This window comes from Tinamus guttatus, unplaced genomic scaffold (genome assembly GCF_059628265.1).
Source record: "Tinamus guttatus ecotype Peru unplaced genomic scaffold, ASM5962826v1 Tinamus_guttatus_pri_ptg000150l, whole genome shotgun sequence".
Taxonomy (NCBI): domain Eukaryota; kingdom Metazoa; phylum Chordata; class Aves; order Tinamiformes; family Tinamidae; genus Tinamus; species Tinamus guttatus.
Window position 1 is genome coordinate 11,168,768 of NW_028288684.1, and position 12,772 is coordinate 11,181,539.

Here is a 12,772-nt window from a genome sequence, read left to right on the forward strand (position 1 = left end):
TTAACTTGGGTAAAAACCCCAAGAAGCTTCAGTTCACTAAAGGTGAGATACTTAATGAAAGTATAAAAGAACACAGGAGTATCAGTGTGGCGTTATCTTTAAGGTATCCCCCACACATACAGACACTTTTGAAATGCTCTTTGGCTGCTGCTTTCATGACCTGGGGTTTCCAGATGATCCACCCTCCAGCGCTGGCTACCGTGCAGAGCTAGTTAGGAGCCTGCAGCTACTTGAGGCCACACAAAGGCCAGGGATCAGAGGCTAATGGAGACTATGCACCCACTTTGCCCCAGCAAAGTCACAAAGTCACCAGCCTTGCAGGCCCCACGGAGCGGCGGCTGCGCCCTGCACTGCCCGGTGAGCACAACCGTGGGGACAACACGCGGACTTCGTAACAAGCAACTGAAAGACAATTCACCTAATAACCTAACGTAAACCTCACTGTTGCTGCTGATGAAATGTTTTCTCTAGGAAATAACAATTTGAAATGTTAAGGCATTAGCTGCTTAAAAACAAGCTTCTTAAAAAAAAAACGATGAGATCCTTTTGAGTTACACCCAGGCTCTCCATCCCGGAAAAAGTTGGCTGAGGTTTTTAGGGTCCATGGCCTGCTGAATGAGGAGGTTCACCTGCCCTCCCACGCTGAGCACTGTTCCCTCCTCGACACCTTTCAGCTTCTCCTGAAGCCTCATCAGGACACGCTCGGCCACTTTGTTAAAATTCTGATCATCGCTGCTGGAAGAGTTAAAAAAAAATAAAAGGTGAAAAAGAGGAGTCGTTAGGGATCCTGAACAAAGTAACGTTCAGGAGAAAACTGCTGAGCAAAGCAGCAGGGCAGCGAGCAGTCCATAAGCAGCCGGTGCTGCTGTACCTGGCTGTTCTGTTACATTCCTGTGGATCAGCATTGAGCGTAGAGCTGATGTCGGCCTCGTCCTCTGTCCTCTGCTGCAGGTACAGAGCCTTCAGAGGGTTCATGGTCCAGTCAAACAGAGGATCGTAGAGCAGCACCTACACAGCAAATAAACACCCGTTTAATTCACACTGTTAATGCCAGCTCGCTCAGTGAGCAGCAGTAACGCACACACTAACCACAGCGGCACACTTGGGCAGGGGAATCCAGCCGCCCTGGGCGGCGTTGTGTAGCACATGGTGCAAAATAAAACAACTTCTGGTCATTTGCAAATATTTGAATTCCTCATACTTGGCTCATTTTTGCCACTCAGTCACGCTCAACAATTAAGATGCTATTTTGAAATACATCTCTAGCCACTAAATATCACTATTAATTCTTAATGCAGACCCTAAGAGGTTTTAAAAATAAGTTTAATTCTCTTCTTTAAGACTTAGACAAAGAGAATTGAATTAAATTGTCACTAGCCATCCTGGGAATGTCGTCCTGTAGCTATAAATACAAACTTCCGGGTACTGAGGAGGGAAAACTAAGCATAAGCCTGACACAAAAAGTTCCCTTAGAAAATGTAAACTGGTCTTGATTTCCTTGAGGACTACATGAATTAACAAATCTGAACAAAGCTATGGAACTAAAATACAACAACAATGAAGATAAAGAGCTGGACAAAGACAGGAAATCAAAGGTTTTTTTTTTTTTCAGTTTAGCATCTGCATGAAAAAAATACCTCTACGATAGTCAGCAGAGCTTCTTGTGAATTCCTCATAACATCCATTGTTTTCTCACAGCACCTAGAAAATACTTAACATTATTTTTGGATTTTTTTTGGTAAAAGTGAACCTTATTTTCATTATTTTAATAAAAGATTTATCTCTTTCTACAGATTATTTCTATCATATGAAAATCATCTCTGATGTTTCCATTAAAAAAATACAGAAGAAATTCAGAAATAGCTTTGGTGGGAAGCAGCAGATGCGGTAGCTCAGACACCAAGCTGGGGCAGCAAGAAGTTTCTTACAAACGAGACTGGTTTATTCCTTAAATCTTCACTGCTGAAGCCTCTCCAGGGACCTTAGACACAGAAGGGGTTGTCTGCATTTGCCCCCAACTCAAGGAACCTTGTCCAAGGAGTCGGGTGCTTAGGGAACAAGCGCTCCTAGCGAAAGGGGGATGAGAGCCTCCTTGTGCACTTCAGCAGGAGAACAACCCCGTCACAGTTATCACATTCCCAGCCTGGGCACTTGCTGATGCACCTACACAGTTCACCACAAACCCCCATGGCTGAGGAACTAAGAGTATCTGCCCCAGCAGCCTGTTACACTGTGTTTGCTTATGATGCAGCCAAACAATTCCTATATTCCTCTGAAGAAGTTTCAGAAGAGTTGAAATGGGGAATTTGGCAGCACTTATGGCTAGAACCTAAGTGGCAGTGATTTTGTCTTCAAGGGACATACAGAGTCTGCAAGTACTCAGTTCATAAACATTGCGAAAGTCTTGAAGAAACGCTCTGCTTTTCAGAGGTTGGGTCGTTCTCAGGAGATAGGATGGAGTTTGATGCAGCTCAAATCTATTGCAGGATTTATATTTTGCTCGTGAAACGTAGTAGGAAGTGTGTGACTCACAGAGGAAAAAAGACTTTAAATTACTTGCATAAAAATGGGCAGAAATAGAAGAGGCAGAACAAAATGGTTTGAAGAAACTGAATAGCCAACTGGCCACAATTCTGAAGGAAAAAAAACGCCAGCAGGTTAATTTGAGAGGAAGAAGTTCAGTTTTGTGAGCACTGAGCCATTCCTGAATGCCCCCACAGCCCGACAGGACCTGCTAGATGATGAGAAGGGGGGCAGCTGCAGTGAAATCGCTAGCTGGTTACGTAGCTGACAGTGCATGAGCTGTTAGAGGACAGCATCAGGTCTGCACGCTGCCGTCAGGAATCGCAGCCTCCTCTCAAGCATCTTAAGGGTGTAACATAAAAACTCCTGGTGCCCAAGTCCCCGGCTGCCTCCGTGGGCCGGCGCGGGGAAGGGTCACTTACCTCCTGAAGACCCCCTCCACGCCAGTGATACCCATCCCATCCACAATGTCCCTCGTTAGTCGAAACGGAACCGTCTCTGGAGTGGGAAGGATTTTACCTTGCTCAAAAGCAACCCCTAAAGGAAGGGATAATAAATGTTTCTAAAAATGTTTAGGTAATGAAAAACGAAGATTCTCTTTTCTCTTCCACTCACCCAGATCTATATGCACCAGTTCTGCAGTTTGTTCATCTATCAGAATATTCTGAACGTGCCTGTCTCCAAGTCCAAGTATATAGCCAACTAAAAGAAAAAGATTATTGAAAAATGAAATTTAAGTGCTGGAACCATAGTTATATACCATCAAAACTGGGGAAAATGTGACCAAGGCAAGATTATTAGAATCAGTGCAACACATGTAAACAAAAAAGTGAAAGGAATATTTCTTTTCCCACGTATGCAAATTATTCCAATAAAGAAGAGCAAATGTCATTCCATAAATCCAAAAAGAGGAGGTTATCTAGAAAATCTCGTAACTTCTATAACCATAAAACAGGTCTAGACAGAATTCAGTTGAGGCAGCTCCCCTACACCTAAACAGTTTCTGAGACATTCCTGTCTAACCTGGCTTTACAAATCTCTGGTGACTCAAGTTATAAACCTTTCAGGTAAGCTCATTCCAGCGTTTTACTACCCTTGCATGTAGTATCCTTGCAAAATTGTCAAATCTTGCTTGCTGCACTTTGAGCTGATTCTGTTTCTTATACTCTTATGGCCATGGAACACAGTAATTTATGTCAAATGCCTTCATCTGAATTCTGTTAAATTGTATATTCTTTTTTTTTTGTATCAAAAAAAGAAGTATACAACAATATGATGGAAAAATCAAAGGAAAAATGCCAAAGCTTAACAAACTATTTCAGCCATTGCCAATGAAGTGAGCACGCAGAAAGTAAATGCCCAACTTTTCAGATTCAATTCTGTTAAAACATTTGAGGCTACGGATAAAATGAGTGGGTGCTAAATGTGAATCAACAGAATCAGGTGGGTAAAATACTTCAAAATTTGCCAGACCTAAAAATACACATAAAACAAACAAACAAAAACCAAACAGCATTTCACTTCATCTTTCTACTGAGGAAAAAGGAGGAGAAGAGACCCTAAAACTTCAAATACAAAAATAATGCTGGCATTTTGTTGGCCTGTCCCCCAGGCTGCCAGTCTGTCCCCCGGGCAGCCCTGACACAGAACAAAAGTCAAACAACCACTGGGCATAAACAATCCGTTTTCATAACGTTAAGAAGACCCCGTTAATAATCCACCGAGCAGAGGGGCCGCGGGCGCTCGCGGTACCTATGGAGGACGTGGCCACGCTGCGGGTGTAGGCCAGCCGCTTCTCAAACCACACCGCTGGGTCCAGGAACTTCTCCATGCAGAAATAACGGAACACGGGCTGAAAATTCTCGCAGACTTTCATAAAGATACTGTATTTCTCGTCAGAATGTTTCTTTTGTGCATCCTTTAAATATATAAGAAATATTTTCCCCATGATTTACTGGTTTGGATGGAAATTACCTCTTCCTTTAAAAGAAATACATAAACTCTTTTCCCATTCTTCTCAATGAAATACTAAAGCTGAATAAATACTTATGCTGTTAATAAATGCAGATTTAAAAGGAAATAATGTCTCGCCCTGCCCTGGCTCTAAGGTACCAGATAAAACTGTTTGCAGTGCCCTGCTGCAACCACTCGCTGTCCCTGCAGTGCAGGGGTGGCTGCGAGTGGCACCTGGCCTGAAGTGAAGATCATGCAAGAATGTGGCGAGGGATGTGAGCTGCCTCTGCAGGGGATGGACCTGCTTTTCTTACATACACACACAGACATATACATATATAAATAAATAAATATATATATATTTATAATATAGATATTTTTTCCATCAGCTTATATAAAACTTCCCTCTTTGTAGCGCAGCTCCCTGGCCTGCCTCACGGTGAGCTGGGCCACCTCCTGCGCACGGGAGGAGCAGCCAGAGCCCTTCCCCTGCCCCACAACAATTAGGACGTTACATCCATCCAGCTGCATTATAAAACAATGCTTTTATTTGCAAGGGTCGGTACTTAAGGGGAATTCTGGAATTCTGGTTTATTTATGAAAGCAAAATGATGTTTAAATATTTAAAGAGAAACATGGCGAGTATAAAATAACTTTATACTGACTCTGCCAGGCCTCCATTATGATCATTTTGGAATTCCAAAAGATTTATATTCTACAATATTCTAGAAATTAAAACAGATTTCTTGGGGATTCAGCTCTATTCAGCAACAGTCACTTATTCGGTAATTTTCATTTGAAATTTCATTCACACACAAGTCTCCCCAGGCTGGTGAGAAGATGAATTAATTCCCTGCCCCTGCTCGTTTTCGTTGTTACATGCTAAAAGCAAAGCTTTGTTGTCTCTGGAAGTATCTAGGAAAAAAAGAACAGTCCCTCTGTAGCCAGGCCAGGAGCCAGGCAGTTCTCCTCCATCCCGGTGACTCACCATCATTAGCTTCTGACAGTCGGAAATGGAGAAGTCCTTCGGCCTGTACCTCTGGTGAGCTCCCGCGCTGCCCACCAGGAACTCTCCGATGGGCGTCGTGCCGGAGCACCACTCGAGAAGGCCGCTTCTCTGGGAGAAGGGAACCACCTGGGAACACAAAACCCGTACTAAATATCCAAAAAGGAAGGAAAAGGACAAAGTACATGTCCAAATATTGCATTCATTTCTGCATTTTTTGTTTGTTTTGTTTTCCTAATTCCAACAACAGCTCTGCAATTCAAATCCTGCAGGAGCAGATGCTAGACAGGATTCTGGACTGAAAGGAAGACACAAGACCCAAATTAACAAGAATTCTTGAACAAGTTTGTATGCCCAAGTTTAATGACCACCATCTTGCAATTCAAAGATGCATGACCTGCTTCTGTTATACAAACTTAAAACTGAATGTAAACATATATTGGGGTAGCAGATTTTTTTTTTGGACTTGAAAAAATAAATTTTGACAATTATTTTGAGTTTACTCTGAACCTTAGGGAGGGGTGACTGTTTTCACACCGTGTATGTGTATATATATATATATATATATATATACATACATACACACATATATATACATATATACACACACACACACTTTTATATTGCCTTTAGGTTAAAAAGAGAATAGTGGGAATAGAAGTTATAATAGCAACATTTATTCCTCTGCTGTTCAAGGCTACCTTGTATCTCCGAATGGTTAATTTTCTTGTTCGCGTTTCAGTGTTTTCCTGCAGCAACGTATTGCACATCTGGAAAACCTGCTGCATGACAGCATCTTGTCGCAGGTCATCACGTCCCTTTAGAACAAACACATAAACACATTTTGTCAGTATCCAACCACTTCCCCAATTTAAGAAATTACTCCAAAAATCCACAAAACACAGCTTACATTTCCACTATCATCTCCTGCAGTAAAATGTAATTAACATTTGCTTTTCCTTAATGTTTGGTTTTCTGGTAGTGCTCAGTTGCTTAAAGAGAACCATCAACTTAAATTATCACCATCATAATCTTCTTTGACAAATATCATTTGATTAAAGATTAAGTCAATATACATAATAAATAGTAGTGTTTGTTTGTTAGTTTGTTTTTAAATCTTTCATTGACCATATTTACCAATGCAGCACACATCGGAAGCAGCTGTCCTGGTACTGCAATTCTGATGAGGGAAATCTCATGCAGAGATTCATGCATCCCCTTCAAGCTTTCAGTACTCCCCATACTTAAGAGCAATGCAAAGCTCTCCCACCAGCTGCTGAACATTTATAAAGGCATCAGAGATGAACACAGTGAAATTAATTGAGTTTAAAGAGAAAGAATTTTGGTTTAGAAATCTGTTTGCCCATATACATGTTTTCAAACTGCCTCCAAAACATAATCCTTTTCATATGGGGGTAATAAAGGAGGTGTTTAATATAAAATGCACATAACTTACTTGCTATATATTCTAGTCACTAGTTGAGACACAACTTCACCTTCAGCATGTCTGGTAATTATCTCTTTAATTACTGTACACAGACATGTTGATGAAAGATAATTATTAAAAATGTACTATATTACGAGACCTCTTGCAATTTCCTTTATTAGAATATTCCTGAACTGATGAAATCGACACTGAAAAGTTTGCGTGGGGTACAGGAGCAGTATATGAGAAAAATGACACATGAACTCAAAATTCCAACATGCCAAGTCTCCGCAATGTCCTTTCAGCTCACAGAACCTACCTTCACCAGTTGCCTCCTTTCTTTACCGTCCGATCCTACACAGTCTATTATTTTAGGCAGATTCACACCTCCTGCTAAGCGAAATTCTGGCTTAAAAGACCTTATTGTCACTATATTTTCATAGACTCCCATGGGATCCACCTGAAATTATAAATGTAGTTTAAAATTATTATAAATATTACCTCCACTTCCCTCAGAGAGAGGCTAATAGCCTGAGGTTTGGAAGCCTTATTAGTAGACAAGATATAAACATTTATGTGAGTATCTACAAGGGAAACACCAAGAAAAGCTGTAAAGTTGCATACATACATGTTACTAGAAACCAAGACAAACAAACATAAACCAGAACACAGGAGTGAGTGGGGTTCCGGCTCTTCAGTTCCCTCGTAAAGGGGACCTGGTGCTGCCATCTGCCACCAAACAAGCTCTGAGACAGAATCACAGAATCCCAGGAGGGTTAAGGTTGGAGGGGGCTTCTAGAGATCATCTAGTCCAACCCCCTGCTCCAGCAGGGACACCTAGAGCACGGGGCACAGGGTGGCATCCAGGCGGCTTTGGAAGATCTCCAGAGAAGGAGACTCCACAGCCTCTCTAGGCAGCCTGTTCCAGGGCTCTGGCACCCTCACAATCAAGAAGTTCTTCCTCACATGCAGATGGAACTTCCTGTGTTTCAATTTGCACCCGTTATCCCTCATCCTGTCACTGGCCACTACTGAGAAGAGTTTGGCCCCATCCTCCCTACATTCACCCCTCAGGCATTTACACATGTTGATCAGATCCTCTCCCAATCTTCTCATCTCCAGGCTAAACAGGCCCAGCTCGCTTAGTCTTTCCTCATATGATAGATGCTCCTGTCCCTTCATCATCTTCGTGGCTCTACGCTGGACCCTCTCTAGAAGCTCCCCGTCCCTCTTGCCCTGGGGAGCCCAGACCCTCTCCGCCTGTGCCGAATCCCGGCCTCGCAGACAACGTTGGTGCCCGGGGGACGCAGCCGACCAGGAACCGCTCGCGCTCGGCAGCGTCACTAACGTGCACAAACTACAGCCCTAAAACTCTGCCCCACTGCTCCATCTGCAGCTGCCCTGCATCTCCTCACGCCACGAGCAACCCCACTGAGGCAGCTGCTAGGAAATACTGCTCCAGGTGTTTACATCCCATTTAACTCTCTTGCTGGTTAGGCAGTTTGAGTGGGAAAGAAAGGCAGGGAAAACACCGATCACATCCTACAAAGCAGCAACACTTGGGCCCAAGAGAAGAACAGCCAGATGCTGTGAAGATTTCTGGCCTCTGATCAAATGGCCGAACCGTGTTCCCTGCCCTGGTTTATTCAGCCTTACAGACATGGCAGGGGGACTTCAAAAGCAGGAAGTTCAGTATCCTAACACTTAAATTTTAGGGGGTGCCCAGTCCCAAAACTTACACTGATGGGAATGGGTAATTTACCATTACTGAATAGTAAAACACGTGAGATGGGCAATTAGATACAACAAAAGGAAACACAGCTGTTGAATTGCAGGAATTTCTAGACATTAAGTGTCTCCTCCAAGCCCTGAGGAACTCTGAGCAGAGTAAGAGATTCGAGGTCCTGGATCCTTTCTGGGAATTTAGGGATCTCATCATTCCTTTTCATAATGAAAGACTAGCCAGTGGTAACAGTGGTAGTGGAAAAACCATCTTCTCATAAGAAGCAATTATCCAGGATATGAGTTACGTTCAAGGTCTTGTTAAGCCTATGGGAAGGATTTCACCTTGCATCTCCCATCCCACAAGAAAATACCCCAGCTATCAAGGCTGACCTCTAAAGAACACAGGAGTCTGATGAAGTGTTATAAGCTACAACTCTCATTATAAAAAGTAGAAACTGATTTTAAGACACAATATTATTATGTATATTTGTTTCAATTTCAGTTACCTTAATTTCCATGGTGGGAACAACAACATCCTCCAAGTTCTTCAGTTTAATAATTGGCTGGTCTGCTGGAATTCTTATCCCTTCTGTAATTGAAAGGAATTGATGACTTTAAATTCTGAATTATAAGCAGGTATCAAAGTTCACAAAACCCAGGTTACATTGGTAAGTTGAGGACCCAGACCCACGCTGCGCACTGCTGCCTAAGAGGAGCTCATGGGGATCACAGGAGCTCTCTGGACTTTCATGCTCAGCAAGTCCGAATCCTACAGTGCAAGTGCATTCCTATGACTTTTAAACCAACTAAGTTTACATTTATCAGGAGTAGGACAGTACTGGCACATCATCTCCTTTAACTGAATACTAAAAAGTACTAATTTTTGTCCAAGAAAAAATATACCTCTTCACTACAAGTAAAAAGAAAAAACCCTTTCCAAGCCTTACTTCTTTCAGTTCTCCATGGAGTAGCATCTAAGTTTGCTAAGGTGATGTAAGCATCACAAAGTGCCTCAACATCTCTAACCATACGAGGGCTCTTCCTTCTTATAATATTGATTATATTGCTGGCAGCCTCCATTCGGTCCTAAAAAGACCAATAAAACACAAACACTCCATTTTGCAAACTATGCTTTATCAGATGAAAATGCACAGTAGCATTATACACAATAATAGCAGTATGCATAATATATACATATATATTACATATATATATATATATTTAATACAAAAATTAATGTGATCTATAGAATGCAATTTTTATTCTTCTGCTTACCACATCAAGCTGGGAGATTTCTTTCGGTGCATTTTTAATTAATTTATTTCTTCTTATTGATTGTGGTTTTGTCAGGAGTTCATCCTTGTTAGCATTTGCCAAAGCCAGTATTATAAACAAAGTATGATGTGGATGATCCAGTGAAATTCTAGATATTAGCTGCCAAGAAAAACAAAAAAATCACAGTATTAAAAGCTGAGGAGAAGAAATAAAAATACTTAAGTAGCATAACTAATTTAAGCTTCTATAGCTCTTCATAAGAAATGAAAGTAATAATATAATTTAAGAGATTTTTCCATAGCACATTAAAGTAATTCCTGTGCCTACATAAGCATATTCTTGGACAACATTAAACTCATAAAGACAGCAAAGATAAAAGTCCCCACCCTCCTCCTCTCTTAACAAAAATATTCATTTTGATCAGTCATTTTTAAGAAACTTCTATCAGTTACATAACTCATATACAAAGGAAGATTCACGTATTGTTTAAAAGTAGGCATCAACCACAATGCCTTCTGAAATAAAAAGCATGAATTACACTATTCAGAACTTCACGAAATCCTAGGCCACCCATCTTCTTGGTTCCCATTCGAGCAGCCAACTGATACATCAGAGGCAAAAATTTGTAGGAAGGAATCTTCTCTGCATTTTTCTACGGTAAAGAAAGTTCAGTTAGAAAGTTGCACCAGAAACAAAACAAAACAAAAACCTGACAAACAAATGTAATCGTAAAATACTGAGTATTAGCAATGTATTTTTTAACTGAAAGCAAGCACTGCTGGGTGATCAAGTGGCAACACAGTAACTATCACATCATTTTGGTTCACATCTCTTAAGCACTAGAAGTCTTTGAGGAGAACAGTGGTGTTTGCCATTCTATTATTAGAGCAGAGCTTAGACACGTTAAGTTCAAACAGCATTGCTAAATTCTGCATGAACAAATGGTGAGAGAGCATCCTAACCCAAAATTTCTGAATCTAATTTAAGGAAAGAAACAATTGTTTGTTAAAACTATGAGCAAAGGAATACTTTTCATTTCTTGACGTTAATTATAAAGAGATGCAATAAATAAAATAGGTATCAGTAATCAAAGCATGTCATTCCTGTAAGAATTAACAGATAGGCTGGCTCATGGTAGAGATGACAGAGTCAATCTGAGAGTTAGGACCCCCCTAGTGCACAGACAGATAGTCTAAAAACAGATCTATGCACTTGAAAGTATAACCAATACAAACCAGACATAACACAGCCAAGGATGTTCACAAAGGCATAGACGGTATCAAAGGTGTGCAAAGAACAAGGTGAGAACAGTGTAAGGTCATGAGATATGTTTGATCTTAGAGACTTGTTCAATTATACTGTAGGATGCAGTGAAAAATACATTGTTACTGATAGCATCTAAATTATGAGCAATGATAAGTGAAACGGTAAAGTTTTGAGGGAAAAGTTAAGGAGATAGATGAGAAAGGGTACTGCACTGCACTGTAATTCCATTTCTAGAAACACAGGTATCATGAAAAGAAGATAGAGGAGGAAGAGAAGAAAGATGGGTAATTTCAGTTAAAAGCACAATGAAGAAAAGCAGCCACAGACTTCTACCTGCATCATTTCATTGACTCTATCGACTCCAGAATTTTCGAGCCATAGGGAACAGAGTCGGAATATCCACATGTCATGCTCTTCTCCACTTAGCAAACAGCTGATATAGTTCTCCACTGCTTTACACAGGAAGCGTTTACGATCCTCAGTTAGGGCATGTATGGCACATTCATCCAAATGAAGCTCTCGCTGAACTTTCACTGTGTATCTATGCAAAAAGATAAATATATATATTAAACAACAGATTTTTTTTCTTAATGAACTAACAGTAAAGCTGTCTGCAGTTCTCTTCTCCGTAAATTTAATAGTCTTTTTTACTTGCTTTGCACGAACGAGCGCAGTAAAAGACTGTTAAACCAAGTGGGGGCAGCTGTTCCTTCGATGCATGTCTACGCAAGCCCAGTATTGCTTATTTTCAATTTTAAAATCCAGCTGTTGAGATGTGAGCCTTGCTGGCTCACTTGTGAGAGGCCACAGGCCTTAGACTATTCCACAGCAACCAGCTCTGGTTGAGTGCTCACCGATTGGTCTCAACTCTGCGCTCCCGCAGGAGCCCAACCTCCTCCTTGGCCTTCTTCAGGAGCGCCTGCTTATTTTCAAACTCCGAGGACTTCATGTAGTTCTCGATTCGTTGGTACTGATTATCGGAGAAGCGAGCCAGAGAGAGGAAAGCCTTCATCCTTCCCTTCTTCAGCTCATCACTGTCCTCTCCACTGCAGCTCGTAGCAATCTCCACAGCCTAAAGGGAAGTTACAACAATGATAAGGCTGATTGATCATCATTATAACTAAACTTTACTGCGTAATGATTAAACTTCATTATTTAATACTGCCTCTGATGACATAATATATGGATACAAAATAAAACCTACTGTACTAAATATTCTTCTAAATTAATTTAATTCTTGAGGAGTGTTTCAGTGTCAAGAGTCAAAAATACTGTATTTGGAATAGCTTTAACAACTGCACAAAGGTTTCCTACAGCCTTCTGCCTTTCAGAGTAACTGAACATGAAGTTTCAAAGCAAGACAAAGATATTTTGCTTTAAAAAGCTTACATCATGAGACAAGAAGGAAAAATAGGAGACAGTTGATAAAGTGCCAAAAATAGAAGACTGTGTAAGTGAAAGTCACTGATTCAAATTATCAGCATGAAGAAGGTACGTGGTGGGTAACAGGAAACGCAGAAGCAACTAAATGAAGATTCACAAATTAGCATGAAATAGAGGAAAGACACAGTAGACAAACAGTACTAAAAATGTTTTTT

General features: G+C 40.9%; 1 protein-coding gene across 1 annotated transcript in view; it reads right to left on the reverse strand.

Moving 5' to 3' along the window:
- Nucleotides 1–549: 549 nt before the first annotated feature.
- Nucleotides 550–12,772, reverse strand: part of ATM (ATM serine/threonine kinase) — a 53,538-nt gene continuing 41,315 nt past the window's right edge. The window contains exons 48-62 of the mRNA XM_088522306.1: nucleotides 12,029–12,246; nucleotides 11,508–11,715; nucleotides 10,447–10,560; nucleotides 9,909–10,067; nucleotides 9,581–9,719; nucleotides 9,140–9,222; nucleotides 7,228–7,368; nucleotides 6,184–6,300; nucleotides 5,465–5,611; nucleotides 4,276–4,441; nucleotides 3,139–3,225; nucleotides 2,946–3,060; nucleotides 1,638–1,701; nucleotides 872–1,008; nucleotides 550–735 (exon numbers count right to left, since the gene is read on the reverse strand). Coding sequence (XP_088378432.1) covers nucleotides 552–735; nucleotides 872–1,008; nucleotides 1,638–1,701; nucleotides 2,946–3,060; nucleotides 3,139–3,225; nucleotides 4,276–4,441; nucleotides 5,465–5,611; nucleotides 6,184–6,300; nucleotides 7,228–7,368; nucleotides 9,140–9,222; nucleotides 9,581–9,719; nucleotides 9,909–10,067; nucleotides 10,447–10,560; nucleotides 11,508–11,715; nucleotides 12,029–12,246 — 2,079 coding nt within the window. The 3' untranslated portion in view covers nucleotides 550–551. The remainder of the gene's footprint in view (nucleotides 736–871; nucleotides 1,009–1,637; nucleotides 1,702–2,945; nucleotides 3,061–3,138; nucleotides 3,226–4,275; nucleotides 4,442–5,464; nucleotides 5,612–6,183; nucleotides 6,301–7,227; nucleotides 7,369–9,139; nucleotides 9,223–9,580; nucleotides 9,720–9,908; nucleotides 10,068–10,446; nucleotides 10,561–11,507; nucleotides 11,716–12,028; nucleotides 12,247–12,772) is intronic.